The sequence below is a fragment of the Lycorma delicatula genome, chromosome 2 (genome assembly GCF_047948215.1).
Source record: "Lycorma delicatula isolate Av1 chromosome 2, ASM4794821v1, whole genome shotgun sequence".
Classification (NCBI taxonomy): Eukaryota; Metazoa; Arthropoda; class Insecta; order Hemiptera; family Fulgoridae; genus Lycorma; species Lycorma delicatula.
The window spans coordinates 14808098-14828411 of NC_134456.1; the positions used below are offsets into that span (position 1 = coordinate 14808098).

Below are 20314 nucleotides of genomic sequence, written 5' to 3' on the forward strand. Positions count from 1 at the left end.
AGTCATTTGTGGTGTATATATGGGATTTTCAAGTATGTTAATGACATAAAATTATCAGAAGTATGCTAATATTTTTACTCATCAGATTCGCCAAAGAAGGGCTGATTATATTAATAATATCGTACTTGTTAAAGAATACCATATCTTCAGAAATACTTTATGGGAGTCATCATATTTTCAAATCTTAAATGGTTCAATCACATAAATAAAATTGCTTAGAAGACTCGTATCCCCCCCCCATCCATCTTGTCAAAAATGTCTTTGAGCCAATTTTTGTAGATACATTCCTTAAAATGTATAAAATTTATATAAATCCAAAACTTGAATACTGTTATAATGTATGGAATCCTTATTTAGTCAAGGATATTGAGTTATTGAAATAAGTTCAAAGATGCGCAACAAAGCTTCCCAAGGACCTCAGGCATTTTTCTTATGATGAACATATCTTTACATAAACTACAATGATCTTTACATAAACTACAACTTACCTTCTTAAATTTTTGATGCACATATTGTGTCCTAATTGAAGCATACAAAATAATTAATCATCACTAGAGTGTTATTCTACCTAAGACTCTAAAACTCAAGGCCATTCTAATAAAGCATAATCATTTACAAGTAAATGTAAACATAATTTTTTCAGGGTGCATATTGTGAACCTGTGGAACCAATTTCAAGATGGTAGTGCTGTTTCAGTTAATTCTTTTAAAGCCTGTGTAGGCAAAATTAGGTGTGTAACTATCTTACTAACTACTAGTATTTTATATTCTATATAATAATAAATTTAATAAGTTAAATTGGTATCAAAGGATATTTCTTACCGTTGTGTAGTAGAACCACTTTTAAACTATACTTGGACAAATGTATGAAAAGGGATCAGTCCTCAGGTTTATGAACTTGTCCTAAGTGCAAGATAAGATCATCAATATTTGTGCAATAAACCAAATTATTTTCATCAATAAAGTACTGAGAAAGTTCTTTTTGTCAGCTTCGAAAGTCCTAAATTTTTATATTTTTTTGAAGTAAATTCCAACCTTGCAGTCTTGATCCTAACAGTACAACTTACTTTTTGATAAATTTAAATCCCTAACCAAGCATTTAATTCACCTTGTGATGTGAGATGTGACTTATTAGAAGATAATTCAAAATCGAAATAATTGTTGTCTTCTTCAGTACAGCCTGATTCTTCATCGCTGCTTTTGAAACATACATTCACAGGTGCTCAGGAACTGGAATAATTTCGCTGTGAGGTACAGGCCTGATTGCAGATTGCAATGAAGCATATTTTACGGTATATTGAGATTTTTTAGAAATTCCAGACACACTTGTTAAACAAAAGTAACAATCGGTTACACGATCCTTTGGTTCATGCCAAACCATAGGTAAATCAAATGGTAAAGCCTTCCGTGTACCTTTCAGCCGTCCTCTTAAATATATAGAACAATTAGTGCATACTATATGAGGAGCCCACGTCTTATACTGATCACCAATTTTACACTGAAAGTACAAATGATATGCTTTTTTAATTAAAGATGTAATGTTTCTTCTATTTGATTAGTATTGTATTTGTATTTGTCTAGTATTGTTTATTTATAGCTTACAAATTATGTTAACAAAGTTAAACAATAAAAATGAACTAACAAAATACAATATAGGAGCTTAAAATGCTAACTATACATTGAAAAATGAAAAAATCCTTTAATTAAAATTTTTCAAAAATGGTGGGTGATAGAAAGATTCTGAGTTTATATTTGTTTTCAGCATCAAAAAACAGATTAAAATATATATCACATATTAGGAAACAAAAAATGTTTATCATCAGTGTAATATGTAATCAATATTCATACAAATTTGCAAACATTTCTTAATAGAAGGTTACTATGCTGACTGCAGTCACTTAATTTAATATATGTGATATTGAGAGTTTTGTAAACATAAGTTTCAGAACCTGTATATATATATAAAATTTAAAACTTTACAGAACAGAAGAAGCAATATTGTTGTTAGATCAGTTAACTACTAAAACTCAACAAAAAATTACATTCATTGTAGGAATAGCAGTTCACAACAAATATTCTTTTTAAAATTCAACCTACTCACATAACACATTTCTTTTTCTTTTAATGTTTTATAGCAATTTCATTTCCATTTCCCATATAAGCCTCAAGATTATGTGGTGAAATCAAGCCAAATAAAAAGATTATTCTATTTTTCTTTATTAGTAATAAAGAAGGTATAGCTTTGATTATTAATTTTGCTTAATATGGTTTTATTTGGCAGTTGCAACAATCTTTAACTAGCAGTATACACTTCTCTGGAGGAATAGTAATCCTATCCTACAACACTAGACCTAAAACACATTGCCATTCTGTTTAGTGTTTGTGTTACTAGCTGATGTTTTATGTTGGTGATGCCAAACTAGCTTTCAAGACTACAAACTTATCTATCAAAAAATATTTTAATTAGTAGTTGCAATCTCAATTTGTTCATCTCAATTTAAAACAGAATTTATTATAAAGCATTGTTTTCTTATTCTAATATTAAAGATTTTGATCCCAACGTTTGTTTTTTTTTAATTTTTGGCTGTATGTACATTATAAAAATATCCAAGTGATATAATGAATTTTAAGATTAAAATTAGCATATGCCAACAGGTAATAGTTATTAAATACGTATAAAGATTTTGTAATATTACAACTGCATTAAAAGTTACTTCTGTTTCATTGAGTGTTAAGAAGATTTGGACATGCATGACCATGCTTGAAAAAGAAATCAATATTTATCTAGTTTTTTTTTCTCCAAATACTTCATGTTGGAACACTTTAGATCATTTATTTATTTGCGGTTGTTTCTTTTTACTGTTTTTCTATCTGCCCAATACCTCTTCATTCTACCTGATAAAAATTTCCTTTGTTCTTCAGAAAGTTCGGCCCTGTTGTTTTTGCATTTTGGCACTTCTTGGAACCTTTAATTTTCATCTTTTAATATTCTCTTTAAATTTCTTCAGTTCTTTTAGGTGTTCCTGGACTTGACCAAACAAAATTTGCTTTATCATTTTACCAACCCCTTTTCAGATCTTAAGGAAATTTTGCCCATTTTCCTCAGTTTTGGTGGAGTTCCACTTTTGCCAGGCTTTTTGTCTTATACTTATAAGACTTTGCATTCTGATGTCCACCACATGTGTTTTTTAGCTGTTTTACATGATGAAACACTGCTTTTTGGATCATTTTGGTTTTAATGTTTTCCCACATTTTGTGCCTTAAGTCTTCTGTTAATTTAGAAAATTCAATGGCATTTTGTATTAATCTCTCAGGATCAATCTTTTTATTCTTCAGTATATTAGATTTCCTTTTTGTTTTGGGAATTACTTTATATTTTATTTTTGAGAAGTAATGATCTGAATCATAATTAGCACTTTTTAATACTTTAACATTTTGAATTTTTTTTTTTTGCCAAACCCTTTTTGTAACTACGTGATCAAGTTGCAATTCTCCTTACGGGGATTTGGTCAGATCCACGTAGATCATTAAAAAAACATTATGAGATGTAAAATCAATATTTAATTGGGAAATTTCTGTTAATCTTTCCCCTTTTTTATTAGTTCTTTTGTGCACGGTGTATTCATCCACTACTTTCTTAAATTTCCTCTCCTTTCAATCTATGCATTAAAATCTCCCAAGAGTATTATGTTTTGTTTATCTGGAATGTTTTGCAAAATGTCATTTAGTTTATCACAAATTAGTTCCACCTTTTGTTAATAGATGCAAATGCATTAAATATTGTATAAATTTTATTTGTACTTTTAGATGTAAGTAGGGAAAGTCTTTTGTTATACAATTTGAAGTTTAGAATATTTTTATTGATGATGAAACTAGTACTTAGAGATGTGGGATGCTCTTCATTTTTCTTGCACCTTTTTTATCTTTATAAATTTCTGAGTCAAAAACATTTTCATCCATAAACCGTGTTTCTTGTAGAGCTGAGATCATACTTGTAATGTTTTGAGTTTTTAGAGTGTCTGTTAGGTGGTTTAATTTTCCTGCTTTTAAAAGTGAATTTACATTGAAGCTTGCAATAATGGTTTTTTTTTTATACTGAATTTTGTTTTTTAAAAGGTTACTAAGTTACCTTGATTCAACTTTGTGTGAGGTTGCAGATTCCCCACAATCCAAATACACTTACACACATTTGTGTGGTGGATTGGATACCGCATGGGGTAATATTGTTATTAACATCATACATATCAATAAATAATATTATTTTTTGATAATATCCAGAGAAATTACAGAGATACAACCAAGGTTGTAAGCCTTGGAGGCTCAAGCCAGACATCCCTAACATGAGAAACAGACACTGACCAACTGCTGCCCAATCCGGGAACAGATACAGTTGGAATTTTTATTTGTGTTGGTCCGCAGGTGGTATTTTATTTCCCACCTACCCTGCATATCTATAGAGCCTTCCCCTATCTGCCATCTGGGGACGCACCTAGTAGATGACCTCCCTAGGCATCTGGTTTTTATTTATTTATTAATTTTTTTTTGGCTGTGTCTGTGATGATTTTGCTATTATTTAAATTTTATTTGAATGTATTATTCAATGTCTTTTCTAAAGGACCCAACTGTTTGAAAATTAAACCAAAAAAAAAAAAATTTAATTTATGTTTTCATATTTAAAGAACTTGAACATACTAAAAGTGTATCGAAAATAATAAGAAATATAATCAAAAAAGAAGTTTTATCATCTTTTCACCTTCATATATAATCAACTAAGGTAAATCATTTTTAAGTTTACATAATTATATTAATTTTTATGCTAACCTCATTATATTGATTTTTTTTTGTGCAAACAAGTGAATTAGGACCACACAAATATCTAATTGATAAACGAAAGGCCTATTGAGTAAACGTTGGAAAAACTCTTGTAGGTCACAGGTAATATAGCGATGCCTCAGTAATTACTATATCAGTAATCTGTTTTAGATACTTTCTTATGTAAAGGATGTATTAATGTTATTAACCAGTCTTCTGGTATTTTCTCTTCTTCCCAGATTTTTTGGAAGAGTTCAGTAGTTTTAGATAAGGAGGTTTTATATGCCTGTTTCATAGTTCTGCAATGACTCTGCCCTCTTCTGATGCTTTATTTTGCTTAAGAGAGTAAGCTCTCTCCAAAGGGAGAGAGTAATCACTTCCCAATTTCATCCTCTGTCAGTGGGGGAAGATCGAAGATTTCAGGGTAAAATTCAATCTGTTTTGAGGTGCTTCACAGTTGAGGGGTTCTTCAAAATATTTTACTAGAATCTCGTAGTTCTCTCATTAGGTGCTGGTGTACCGTTATTCCTTCTAAAATTAAGGCTTGGTGCTGTGTATCCTTTGATTTGGCTTTTGAATGCTTTATAAAAGAGTCGTGTGTCTGTTTCTCTAAATTAAGTTCTCCATTACCTCTTTCCAATCTTATGGTGGTTTTAAGATTTCTTCAAATTCATCAGATTTTTCATCAAGCTGCTTACTGTCTATTCTAGGAATTTAGATTTCATTATTGTGTTTTTGGGATGGTATAAAGTTTATCTTGATCTACAAGAGATAGTGTGGTCTGATATAACATTGATGGATTTTCTGATTTTAATGTTCTGGATTTCCTTGTGACAGTTTTTGAATATTGTCACATGGTCTAGTTAAATTTTCCTAATAAAGAGTTGGGTGGTAGCCATGTCTTTTTTGTGGGTTTTACCTTGAAGTATACTGACATTATTTTTAAGCCAACTTTTTTACAGAGACTAATTAATCCTTCCCCATTCCTATTTGTTCTTCTATGAACAGGATATGCTCCTATCATTTGAGAGAATTTCTTTTCTTTTCCTAGCTGTGCATTAAAGTTGCCAAGTAGAATTTTAACGTTGTTTTGCGGAATTTTGAGTATTTCATTTTCAAGGGTATCCCAGAAATATTCTACTTTTTTTAGGATTAGTTTTATTATTGTTGTTTATGGGTGCATGGCTATTAATTAGTGTGTATTTTTTGTTTATAGATTTGTTAGTCTAATTTACACTTATAAAGTCGATTACATACAATATATTAAAGGATTAGCCACTGAATTTAGTGGTGCTAAATTCTGTATTAAAGATGCAATAGCAGTTTGTTTGAGTCCTTGGTATATAACCATACACAATATATGGACTCCAGCAAAGTATAAAAGCAAGCACTGTTATGAATAGCAGTTACTTTTATATGGATTTGAATACTAGATCGTGGATACCAGTGCTCTTTGTTGGTTGGGTTTCAATTAATCACACATCTCAGGAATAGTCTACCTGAGACTGTACAAGACTACACTTCATTACCATTCATATATATCATCCTCTGAAGTAATATCTTATGGTGGTTCCAGAGGCTAAACAGAAAAAGAAAAAACTCAATTATAGTTTCTAGAAATTTTTTGTTGATAATAGAAACTCATGTCAAGTGTGGGACATTTTTCATTACTGTTACACCATGTTTTCCTTTAAAAATTCTAAAGCCATCTGATTCAAAAGTATTTTCATATGTAAATCTAATATTAAAATTTATTAATAACAATAATAATCCTTATTATTCAGGTTATTATTAAGGCATTTGTGTTTTTGCATGATGATTTAACTTTCGACTGCAACGAAGCAGTCTAAAAGCAGTACACAAATGGTTCAAACAGGAAGGTAAAGACTTCTACACTGTAGGAATAAGAAAGCTCACAGAATGGTGGGACAAGGGTCTAAATGTTGCTGGAGACTATGTTGAAAAGTAATTTAATTTCATTGTCATTGAATAAATAGTTTTTTCTCTTCATCAATTTGTCTCATTAATTGTTGAGCATCCCTCGCCGTTGGAAAACACAATTAAAAGCACTTCCTTATGATGATCTCCATACCTAGTTTAGGCATAATTTGAGAAAAATGTGGGAGATGCTCCTATTTATTACAACCTGCGTAGTACCTCACATAGGATTTTTTGACAATTATATGCAAAATTAAAAGTTAAGTATTTTTTTGGTATTCAAAATTTACTTCATTGAATATGATGAGTTCAGCTATTTCTCAGATACAGATGTCATTCATCTCTGATGGTAAACGTTTGCGAGTATATACGTACAAAAATATTGAGCAATGTTAGTTAAACATAAAAAAATAAAATGGATTTAAAATTATATCGACTGCCAACTGGAAATCTTTATATGATGGTAGAGTTTTCACAGGTAAAAAAAATTAAATTAAACTTATATAAAAAATTATGAAATTATACAAATTCTTACAAAAAATTGTCTGTATTCTAATCTTCATTCTATTTTGAGCAAACAAAGGGACATTAGCAATGTTTCAAGTTGCCAGAATCACTTTGAAATTTTACAAATTAAACTTTTAATAATTACCAATAAATTAATCTTCCACTAACTTAATATCAAGTGGACAGGACCAGTTAAACATTTTAATTAGGGTACAGTTATTAAAGTCAAATTATATGAATAATTTATGGTTGAATAAATAATTCTTGACACTATGTTGTAACTTAGTTCTAAAAAATTATTATTTAGTTAATTTAAAAAAATTTAACTACAATAAATTTGTTGATTTCATGTTTAATTTACACCTAATTATTCTAACAATTTAACATACATTTTGATATACATTCATTAGAAATTCTTTGACAAGGGTTGACCCACCAACATCTTACCTAATTTATATTTGAATTATATTTATTCAGAGATTTTTTCTCGTAACAAGTGCAATTAGACTTCATTTTATCAGCTACCTACAGTATTTACATGTAAAGTCATCAGATTAATGGTAGTTATAGGTTTTTATAGGAGGCCGGCCTCCGTGGTGCAGGTGGTAGCATCTCAGTTTTTCACCCAGAGGTCCTGGGTTCAAATCCCGGTCAGGCATGGCATTTTTCACACATGCTACAAAGCTTTCACATCTCATCTTCTGACTGCAGACCCCGAGGTTAAGCAAAAAAAAAAAAAAAGTTATAGGTTTTTATGGAAAAATAAAATAAAACCACTCATAAACATCATAAAGATTAAAATTTCTTTCCAATTCTACTTAAAATTTTGACCTTTAATGCTGAATTAAAAACAATTACTATTAACTTGCTGGCCCTAAATTGACAAACTTCTAAAAATGTAAATTTAAAGAAGAGTTAAAAAGTATTATTACTTACTTTTTAGAATTTTTAAGCCAGTTTTATTTATTTATTTTTAAATGTTTTTAAGCTTTTTTTTTAATTACCTGAAATATTACCAGACTTAAAAAAATTGCGTCTCATGAAAACAAATTGTTTATTAGAAACATAAGGTGAAAATATGTGTCTTGAAATGGAGTGTTAAGACTCAGATTTCACTTCCTCCTTTTTTATTTGTAAAAATAAAAACTTCCCCTTTATACATTTTCACTCTCTCTCTTTAGAAATTCTCTCTCTTTTTGTTACTCTTATTAAATGAATTTAAGTCTTTTCCATCCATCCTTCAAAGACTTAAGATGTGTTTATTACGAATATATAATTAATTAATACAATAATGTTTTATATTTATGAATTGCAGGTTCAAAGATTATAATAAAAATAATTTATATTATAAACAAAATAAAGACTTTTATTTATTTGAATGAACCAGCAAATAATAAAATATTTAGACTAATTGTGAACCTAACCGAGGTATTAAACCATAGCGATATATTATTCAACAAGGAGTGCCAAGAAACAATGTAAGAAGATTGCTACAGGAAATATAAACTAAGACTCTGTGGAATAAGGAGTTTTATATTATTTTTTACCCTAAGTTTTCTAGCTGTTCTTCTTGAACTATCCATAGTAATACTTTGAATAATAGATTAACTTCAGGCTATGTATCATAATGTTTTAAAAATATAATGCAGTACAAAAATAAAAAAAAAAACAAAAAAAAAAATATTTTCAAACTTTTAATACACAATGTAATTTTTCATTAAAAAGATTTCCACTTTCACTTAAAAAAGCTTACAAAGGAATCTCACCGCAGAAATTGACACAAAAATGTAAATGATTGTATTGAATGGCTTCCTATTTATATTTGATGGGTTGAAAATACAAATGGATTGAACATTTTCTTAACAATAAATGTATCAATTCTACACTTACAGGTGTACAATGATAAAACCTTTGGTGAAAATTAGTAAAATATCTGCTGTGGCAACAAAACAATTTTTTTTACAGCTATATTATAATGTTTGAATTACTCTGTTAGAATTTGTATCATAACGAGGGTCATTATGAAACAGATTTTCATTATGATACAAGTGTTCAACCCATCTAGCCTACTCTTTTCAACCACTTACCAATCAAAGCAGATATTGTTTAAGTAGCAGCTGTTTTTTTTACTTTGATTTTAATCCAATTTAGTAGTTTGCGAGCAGAAGTTAATTTGAAAGTACACCAACAGGTAATAAGTTTATCATTGTCAGTTATGTCGGATTCTGAGGAAAAAATATGTCTTCCTCTATTATAACACTGATGAATATTAAAGAAACGGCAGAACTTATGACTAATATTAACCTATTTCCCTCAGAAATGTATTGTTTAATGTATTTTTTGAAAAATTAAAAAAATATTTCATAAACTATATATTCTATCATTGATTTAAATCAACAAACCCAATATTTTCTTAGTCATAGAAAAAATACTATGTGCAACTCTATAATTGCCATTAATGTACCCTTGTGAAGTTTATGACACTCACCAAGGCTCGTGTCATACTTTGCACTTGTGCATTAATGGCTATAATCATAGGCTCGTGCCATAATGTATTATTAATATAAAATTTTACAAAATTTAAAATCTCTAATGAATAAATTAATTTGATTTCAGATATTGAAAGAGTTCATAGCGGTTCATCAGTTGGAAGATATCTGTGTGTCATATGCCAAAGAACATTTAATACACTACCAATTTTAGAACGACATACAGCTGCTAAACATCAAGAACAACAGGAAATGTTCTTTTGTGCTACATGTACTAGATATTTCAAAACAAAATGGAGTCTATCCACACATAATAGTCGCTATCATAAAGCGCAAGATACAGTACAAAATATTAATCAACGTTCTAGAAGATCGGATTCTTCATTACTTCAAACTTTTAACTAAACTAAACATTACTATAAATATAATTTACCGTTTTTAATTATATTATTTTATATTTTTTTAATATTGCTTTAATTAAAAAAGATTTTTTTTTTCGTAGACATTAACCCTAGAATTTGCAGTGAAGACTGTTGAGAGGCAAAATAATCAGTAATTATAAGCTTTTTTCTAAAAATACATACCACCTTCTAATTTAAAATAAAAAAAACTTGGTGTAAAAGAGTTCTGCAAAGAGGTTAAATAATCCTTTTCTCAGTAGTCAATTTTTAGATTGACTACCAAGAAATTTTTAGATTGATGAATAACTTCACTTATTGTTTTATTTACGAATTTCCTTAATGAAAAATAACATTTTTCTCAAAATCTAGAACATGTTTAATATGAACAGATAAATATTTATAACAACTTTAAAGATGACCATATGGATCCAAGAGGTCTGTCTCCTGCTACTCATATATAAATTTAAGTTTTAAAATGTTGAATAATTTCAAACCGTGAACATTTAGATAATTTTTAATTGATAAGGAGTAAGGAAACTTTTTAATTTTTTTACATTTGTAGTAATATTCTTTAGAAGTGTCCAATAAATTTTTTTATTAAATTTCATTAAACCTGACTTGAAAAGTCATGGCCTCAAGGTAATGGATTGATTTTTTTGTCGTAATTTTGGTGGTGGAAATGATTCAATTTTTTACGGTATTATTTAGTCTTCAAATGTTTTCCCATCAATTTTCCACCAAAATGTCTTGAGATGATTAAAATTTTGGACTTTAGATAGTTCAAAATGCAAAATACCAGATATCCAAAATTTTACTTATTACAGTACTTTGTCTTTGTACAGTATTTTATAATATAACAGTCCAGAAAGTAAAATTTTAATAACCATTCTGGTCCAATATTGTCAAGTTTTATATTAACTTTCGCATTCTTTTTCTTCTTTCCAATCACTTTACTTTTGTTTTCTTCTTGTTAATTTTCAACTTAGACTCTTCTAAGGTTTTAGACAGTGTTTATTTCTTTCTCAGTTGGCAATTATTATTCATTAGCAAAGCATATATTATAAATATATCTTCCATTAATTTTAATGCCTTTAGTCTTTAAATTCATTACTGTGATAGCTTTTTCTACAAACAACAAGTAAAATGCTATAGGACAACCTTGTCTCCCATCTTTTTTTTATTTTCACTTCTTTCTTACAAATGTTTACATCAATTTCTGTCTTTTGTAACTTATAAATTTAAAATCTGTCCCTCGAATCAATTCCAATATTCTCATTACCTGAAAAAGGGTTTCCCAGTCAATTTTATCAAACGTTTTTTCAAACTGCAGAAAGTCATGTATGTTTTCCTAGTAACTTTGATCCTTCTCTGTAATACTACCTCAGTGCCAAATTACTTCTCTAGTTCATTTTTCTGTTTTGAATCCAAACTTGGGTCATTTTTTTAGTCTGATTTTTGCTATATCAATAGAATTTTTGAAGCATGATATAATATGGAAATTGTTCTATAGTTAGGAGAGTCTATCACATTTCCTTTGTTTGGCATTGTAATAATAATGGTTCCTATGAAATTCAAAGGTATCTTTCCTTCTTTACAGTATTACTTGATAGTTTTAAACAACCATTCTTTTGTTGTCTTTCAAATTTTTCAGAGAAGTGGTTAATTTTTCCTGGGATACTGAAGGACCTAACATGTCTTTGTCCATACTATTCTCATTTCCTGGTTTATAATTCCTGTGAATAACTCTGAAATCATCCAACATTAAATCTCCCCCCAGCCTGTCCATCTTGTTTTACATATGCCTAGGATGTTTAAGTTTTGCAAGTTAACTTTCAAAATAACATATTTTGAATCTAATTGCATACATTTTATTAATTGCTAAATAAAATGTTTTAATTGTTACTAACTTCAGATGCATATTAAAATGTTATTTTCATAATTGTAATTAATATTATTTATAAATAAAAAATATTTATTTATTTGTTGTACTATGAAAATAAACTACAGTTTGTTTCACAATAAAACATTAAGAAAGCTATGTATTTATTATTTTTCCTTTTTAAATTAGATTTTTAAGATCAAATTAAAATAAAATCCTACCTTGATAAAAGCCACCATACATACCATTAAAAGAAAAGAACTTTCAAATAAGTTAGACTACTTAAGGGAAAAAATAAAAATAATTATAAAACATAAAACCATCATTTGTTTGTATTTTCAGATTTCAGTATTTAAAAACATAACAAATACAGGTTTCAAGATTAAAAAGAAAGAATGGCTATTATCAATGAATAGAACATTAGAATCTACAAAAAATTAAAAAAGTTTAATTTCACAATAATTTTGAAAAAATACTAAGAACAAGCAAGCACCTTTTTCAAAGACAATAATTTTCTGATAAAGTAATATATTATTTTACATTGTTGAAGTATGTTATAATGATGACATTTAGAGAAAACTGAAAAGTTAATTGAGCGATATGAATTTTTCAAAGTTGCTGGTGAGCTACACTCACACAGAAAAATCAACTTGTTTTTAGAAAAAAATAAAAATATTCATTCTATTTAGCTGTTTTAATGATTATATTAATACTCTAATTTTTTAATATAATATTTAAACTATATAACAGATTCTATTAATAACATCTAATAAAATTATAAATGTTACTTAAAAATATATGTACTACCAAAGAAATAATAATTACTGTTATCACTTTTTTTACTAACCAAAAGCAATTAGACATGTTCTTAAAATTGGCTTATTATATACTAATAGATGTTTATATTTATTTTTCCACTGACTATTATAAACTTAATTGATTATGATCACTACTAACCAAATTAATAAAGCAAAGTGTTTTATAATAGATTTTAAATCATCATGCAGGTGAAGTCACACGACTTCCTCATCTTGAAGTGACATTTGAAGTGTCCCAAAAAAAAAGTAATAAACTGGTTGCTTGACCAATTCAAAAAATATTGAAACTTACCCATTTGTTTCCTGCATGTTTCATGACCTTAAAACTATCTTTTTAAAATTTTTTATTTAAGCAGTTTACCTGTGGTGGCCATTTTTGTTACAGTGTGCACACCTGTTTTTGTGATTGTAAGGGTTTTTGGAAAAAATCATAACTAAAAAATTATTGGTCCTATAAGGATGAAACAAAAAGAAATTTATTCATATTTTCTCAAGGTAAAAGATTGGTCCAGTGGTTATTTACCTATCTCCTTTCTTTCTATGAGAAAATTACCAATAAAGTTGAACATCAAAAACTGTGAAATTTCACTTTTGCTCATTTTTTTCAAAACAGGGATGGCATACATAGTTTGAATTATTTTTTTATATGTAGGTAAATATTAGTAGTTTTACCATAAATAATATTAATGATAATATACTTACCCCTAAATTTTTATGAATTTTTGAAAACTAATTTTTTTTAAATTCATATTTTGACTTCAAATAACTCTGATGGGGCTGATGACAAAAATCTCAAATTTGCTCAACTTACAGTGTTTTTGTAGATGTTTATGGTGAATAAAAAAGTTATAACCTCTCAAAAATCATGAAAAACCTGTTAAAAGCGATACCATACTAAAAACATAACACAAAACAAAAAATAAAACAAAACACTATAAAATCATCAAACCTCATAACACAAGAAAAACAAAACCAAGACCCGGCGGAACCCAAAATTCCCTCAGCAAACTGTTTTCTTGCTAGGTAACTCCCCCGCGGTGAAATTTTCAACGATTACCCATTTGGCCTTTTTTCTTTTCTTTCTTTTTCCTGTTTAGCCTCCGGTAGCTACCATTTAGATAATTCTTCAGAGAATGAATGAGGATGATATGTGTGAGTGTAAATGAAGTGTAGTCTTATACATTCTCAGTTGACCATTCCTGAGATGTGTGGTTAATTGAAACCCAACCACCAAAGAACACCGGTATCCAAAAAAGATTTTTTTTTTCAAATCTGTGTAAAAATAACTGACTTTACTAGGACTTGAACGCTGGAACTCTCGACTTCCAAATCAACTGATTTGGGAAGGCACGTTCACCACTAGACCAACCCGGTGGGCTTTACCCATTTGGCCTGGTTTTTCCAATTCTCACGGAGATCTAATGTTGACCTAAAAATGTCGAGCTAAAATAGTCAACGTGTACATAAGTTTATATTTTGCGCATTCATGAATTACATGGTGTGCATCATCTAGTTGTCCAAAATCTGACGCACACTTGAATCCATCAGGCCTATATCACTGGAGTGTGTCTCGAAAGGCACCATGACTAGAAAGAAACTGCATCATATACCTGTTACGGTGAACCAAAGGGGTGCCCTGCAAACCAACAATGTCTGGGATCATGCGTGTAATGCCAACTCTCTGCCTCATCCTATCTGGCCTGCCAAAAAGCATCACCATGGAGTTCTATCTTGCAAATTTTTTCTGAAGTCAATTCAGATGACTTCTTAGCAACATAACGCTGCTGCTTTTCTGATGCAATTAAATCTATCGGTTTCATGCCTGCAATCACCAAGATTGTCTCCCGTGAAATAGTACGGTAACCTCCTGTTTCCATTAATATATAAGGCGTTGAGCTCTTAATAATATATAAAGATAGATTTTAAATTTTAGCCTATCCAGCCAAAGAGGCACCACATATAGCATAATTGCTTAAGTTTGGGACCATCAATCATGAGTTTGATGTTCTGTTGGCAGGGAAGACACAAACTGTATGAGTCCTGGATGCACCAGGCAAGATAAACCATTTTGGATGGATTTCGCAGAACTTTGATCTTCCAGTTTTTTCCTCAGGATCTTCACTTTTAAAGGAGATATACAATTCATTTAAGTTTATTAGAACAAGACGCTTTTGCTTATGCACTTTGACACAGTCAACATGAATACTAACACAATCCTTTTTACCAGGACATAGCTTGCTATTATTGTCATATCTTCATAAAATAACAGAACCTTTTTAATTGTGTCATTATTAATTACTGTTTTTAACTCCGGTAGAATGCCTTGCTCATTAACTAATTCTCTAATAAGTCTAACCAAACACTCAGACACATTGAACTCTGATATTATTTTAGATCTGGTCGAAGATTGGGAAAGTAAACTGATAATTTTAACCTTACCTTCTTTAGAAGCAAGAACACATTTTTCTTTTAGTTTTAAAATAAGATCATATTTATGTGAAGAAGATTGAGCTGGATTTCCATTTTCAGAAACGTTTGAGTCAAAACACAATTCAAGATTCTTTTTTAATTTTTCAGATATCTTATTTATTTTAAATTTTAACGTTCATGGCCTTTGATCTGCGCTTATTTTTTTCAATTTTGATGAAGGTGATACACCCAAAATGTTACAAGCAGCATCCAATTGTTCAATATTGTGATGTGAGGCGGTAATGTATTGATCTTGGTCTTCACATTCATATAGTTCTTTGTTCTGCTGAGAAAAAATACTTTTGAAAAGTTAACATAAAGGGACTTTCCAAGAACTAAATTTAAATTTAAAAAAATGTGTTCTTTAAGAGCTTGCTCTAATGTTATTTGTCTTAAGTTTCTCTTAACTGTTTTTTATATGTTCTCAAAGGGTCACAACAAAACTGTCCATACAGATGACTGAATTTTGGCAAAAACATTTTTTCATGACATTTACAAACACTAATGACATCTGAATTAACAAGTAAAAAAATAAGTTGGTTTTCATTACTAAATTCACAGATTTCAATGAGTTCTTTTGGCACTGTACCAGACACTATTTTATTATACTCTTCATTCACATAAATTGCTATGGAACATTGTTCTTCTGTTTTTTTATGTGAAATTACTTGAAAATTTAACTAATAAAAAAAAATTAACCAATTTTAAAATTTGCATATAAAATATTATTAAGTAAAACTTATTTATTTAATAAACACTTAAAAACACAGGATGAAATTTGAGACACTTGGTAGAGATGTCAATAAGTCACTGACTAATATCAGACTGACCAGTCTGTAACTGCAAAGCTAAATAATGCAACAAGCATAAATGATAATGTGGCTACATGAATTTTCCTGATGTCTGGAAATGGCTTCAAGTGCCTGTTATATATGAACACTGCATTTTCATGGTTCAAACAAGTCTATTTCAATTATAGTAATAAGTATAAAAATATTACAAGTGCCATGAAGAGAAGAAACCCCCTTGGAGCACTTATTTAACGAGTCAAAATTTTATCACTTTTAACAGGTTTTTCATGATTTTTGAGAGCTTATAACTTTTTTATTAGTTCAACACAAGAAACGGTTTTATTTGCCATAAACATCTATAAAAACACTGTACGTTGTGCAAATTTGATATTTTTGAGTTATTTGAAGACAAAATATGAATTTAAAAAAAAAATTAGTTTTCAAAAATGCATAAAAGTTTGGGGGTATGTATATCACAGTTAATAATATTTATAGTAAAACTACTAACATATAACTACAAATAAAAAAATAATTCAAACTATGTATGGAATCCCTAACTCTTGAAAAAAATTACCAAAAGAGAAATTTCACAGATTTTCATGTTCAACTTTATTGGTAATTTTCTTATAGAAGGACGGGAGATAGGTAAATAAACCACTGGACCAATATTTTACCTTGAGAAAATATGAATAAATTTCTTTTTGTTTCATCCTTCCAGGACCAATAGTTTTTTAGTTATGATTTTTTCCATAAACCCTTATAATCACAAAAACAAGTGTGCACATCGTAACAAAAACGGCTGTCACAGGTAAACTGCTTAAATAAAGATTTAAAAAAATAGTAAGGTCTTGAGACATGTAGGAAACAAGTGGGTAATTTTCAATATTTTTTGAATTCGTCAAGCAACCACCCTTGGGTTCCTTCAAATGGATTGACCCTATTTTGACTGTCCCTTGGGAGACCATGATATATCCTGGATTCCACATGTAACATGCATCTTTTAAACTAACCCAGTAGTTAAAAAGGAAAAAAGAGCATTTGCCTTTTGGTATACCTATGATTTAGCGAGAACCTGCTAACCATTATGATAACTGCGATTTTTGCTTAACAAATGTCACTCGTTTCAGTTTAAACAATAAAAGTAGTATTGCAAATCCAAATGTTCATTCAGCTATGAGACCAGTACTTCTTCATGGTGTTGATTTCTGAATCAGATTACTCCAACTTCTTGAAAAGAAATTTCTGATTCCCCAGAAGGCTCAAACGATGAGTCCTCAACTCAATAGATATTAATTACATTCCAGAAGAATCAAAAACTGAACCTTACCTCATCACACAAGCAGAACTGAGCGACCTAATTCGTGACTTGCATTTGTTGAAACAACATGCAGAACTCCTAGATTCACGTCTTAAAGAATGGAATTTATTACAAAAGGATACTAAAAATTTCAGTATATAGAAATTGAGATGAAAATTTGCTTAATACTTTCGAAGAGATGGTTTAATTTGTTCCTGCCATTATTTAGAGACTAATGTCTGAACTGGGCATTGAGTATGTTATTCATGATCAGTGTTTATTTAGACTCATCAAAAAGAAGCTTAAAGGCAGTATTGTTGCATAACTCAAATAAGTTTTCTTCTATACTGGTACGAATGAAAGAAATATATGAAAGTATGTCAAAATTTTTGAAAGCTATTAAATATGATGAACACTCATGGCATATCATTGCTGACCTGAAATTGAAAGGGATTCTTCTTGGTCTCCAGAGTGGCTTTACAAAATGTATGTGTTTCTTGTGTTTGTGGGATAGTTGAGCTACAGATAAACACTGCGCAGTTAAAGACTGGCCAAAAAGATATCAGTTTACCCCAGGAAAGGAAAATGTCAATGTTCCCTTTGTCAACACAGATCGTATTATTTTGTCATCTCTACACATAAAACTAGGCCTGACGAAGAATTCTGTAAAAGCATTAGATAAAGATGGAGACGGCTTTAAATATTTGGAGAAGGTTTTTTCACAATTAAATGAAGTCTAATTAAAAGAGGGAATATTTATTGGGCAACAAATAAGAAAATTAATTCGTGAAAGTATATTTGACAGCAAACTGAATCCTAACTAGCAGCATGGAAGTCATTCGACGATGTTGTTGCTAGGTTTTCTTGGAAACAAAAATGCTGAAAACCATGATCAGCTTATAAATGAACTCTTAGTGAACTACAAATATTTAAGCTGCAGAATGTCATTGAGAATTCATATATTACATTCTCATTTGGACTTTTTCCTTTTAAACTCGGGTGATATCAGCAACGAACAAGGAGAAAGGTTCCACCAAGATATATTACAGATGGAAAAATATTATCAAGGCAGATGGGATGAATCTATGATGAAAACTGCCGAATGATAAAAAGGGAAGACGACTGTACTGAACACAAAAGGAAAATGAGAAAAAGGAATTAAAGATAAAGGGTACAAGTCTGCAAAATAAAGGTAGGAATTTTAATTATAATTATTTTTGTATTCTATTATTTAAGAAGTTTCTCATTATTTTAAAGGGTCATAACTAAAAGTCTGAGGCTGATGAAGAAAAACTGATTTCATTTTAAGATTCAGCATAAAAAATACATTCTAATTCACCTACTTTTATTTCAGTTCCAAATTATTATTATTTTTTGTTGACCTCTGTTATTAGGAGTTGACTATATTATTTTTCTCAAATTAATCATCATAAGATTCATATTATTCTTCTACTGTTAAATTATATTTTTAATTCTGTAATATAAACCACCTAGTACAAAAATATTGTGGTAAAACATATCTTACCTTAATTTTACCATGAAAGTACTTTCATGGAATCCCGGGCCCTTTCAGTTTAATAATTTAATTAAACTGCATAATAGTAGAAAAAAAAATGATTTTAAATTATATTATAAATGTACATGTATCATTAAAAAATCATTTAATAATTGGACAATAGAAAATATAATTTCTGAAAAAAAAAAAGACAAATCGTTAAAAAGGGTAAGTTTTAATCTAATAAACATAGAATTTAACAGCTGTTGAGGATGCAGGATATCTCAAAAACCAGTTAATGGAAATTTATAAGGTAATTTTAACTAATCTAATTACTATGATTTAGTAATTTAATATTTCATATAATATTAAATTTTATTAGCACAGGTTCAAAATGTCAACGAGTTATTTGAGTAGTCAAAAGATTATATGTAAATATATGCCTAAGTAAGTATGCATACTTGTTAGGCACACAAGCGAACACGTACAGAAACACAAACCAGCAGGGAGAATAATTGGTGGAGAGCACAGAAGTTCTCTAAAATCCATTAATCAGAACTACATAAATATTCAATGTTATGAATTTTATCAATCATAAAACTGTCATTTTCCTAACTAAAATCAGGAAACGATAAAAGGTTTTCCTGAAATAAAGTAATCATGCTCTACATCAAAGAAAAAACTCACGTTAAAAATTGATGTTTGGTGCAAGATGAGAAATTAATTATTTGTTATCTAAAATAATTTTATATGTAAGTTAAACATAAAGATATTTATGTTCAAATTCTCACACCTGTGTTAAATTAACTGCTTTCAATTAAAAGTGAAATTTTTTTTGTACCAGTAACAACACAATGTACATAGAATACATTATGAAAGCAACAGGTTATTACATAACCTTTAAGGAGTTACATATTAGAACAATTGGATGGAAAAAGTTGGGTTCGTTATCTTTATGTATAATCCTTGAGAGTTTCAATTTATTTAAGAATCCAGACAAATTATGGTAAATTGCATATAAAAAATACCCTGGTTTTCCTTTTAATGCAATTTCAATGTTCCATAACTTGATTAAATATAAAAGAATAATTATAAACAAAATTTTATCTGTTGTTTAAGCATGTAAATTTTCTGAGCTTTGGTTTAAATACGGCAGCGTTTTTTAAATTTTTTTATTTATTTGTTTCATAATTATATAAGTTAATAAACAAGATAGAAAAGAGGGATATGAAGGAAATGATAATTTCAATTCAAACAGATGCAACTCTTAACATATATTAGAAAAATGTGCTTCACATAATTTACCACAGACTATTTACTTGTCGGTACAGCTGTTTTGATGTGAGAACTTAAGTGATTGTATTCTTTAATAGATGACTGATTGGCATCAATTTTGGAAGTCTCCTTATTTCACACTAA

The 20314-nt window shown here is 29.2% G+C and overlaps 1 protein-coding gene across 1 annotated transcript in view; it reads left to right on the forward strand.

Moving 5' to 3' along the window:
- The window catches only part of LOC142320486 (uncharacterized), a 215431-nt gene extending 203484 nt beyond the window's left edge, over nucleotides 1–11947 (forward strand). Inside the window, exon 6 of the mRNA XM_075358321.1 lies at nucleotides 9873–11947. Coding sequence (XP_075214436.1) covers nucleotides 9873–10150 — 278 coding nt within the window. The 3' untranslated portion in view covers nucleotides 10151–11947. The remainder of the gene's footprint in view (nucleotides 1–9872) is intronic.
- The last annotated feature ends 8367 nt before the right edge of the window (nucleotides 11948–20314 follow it).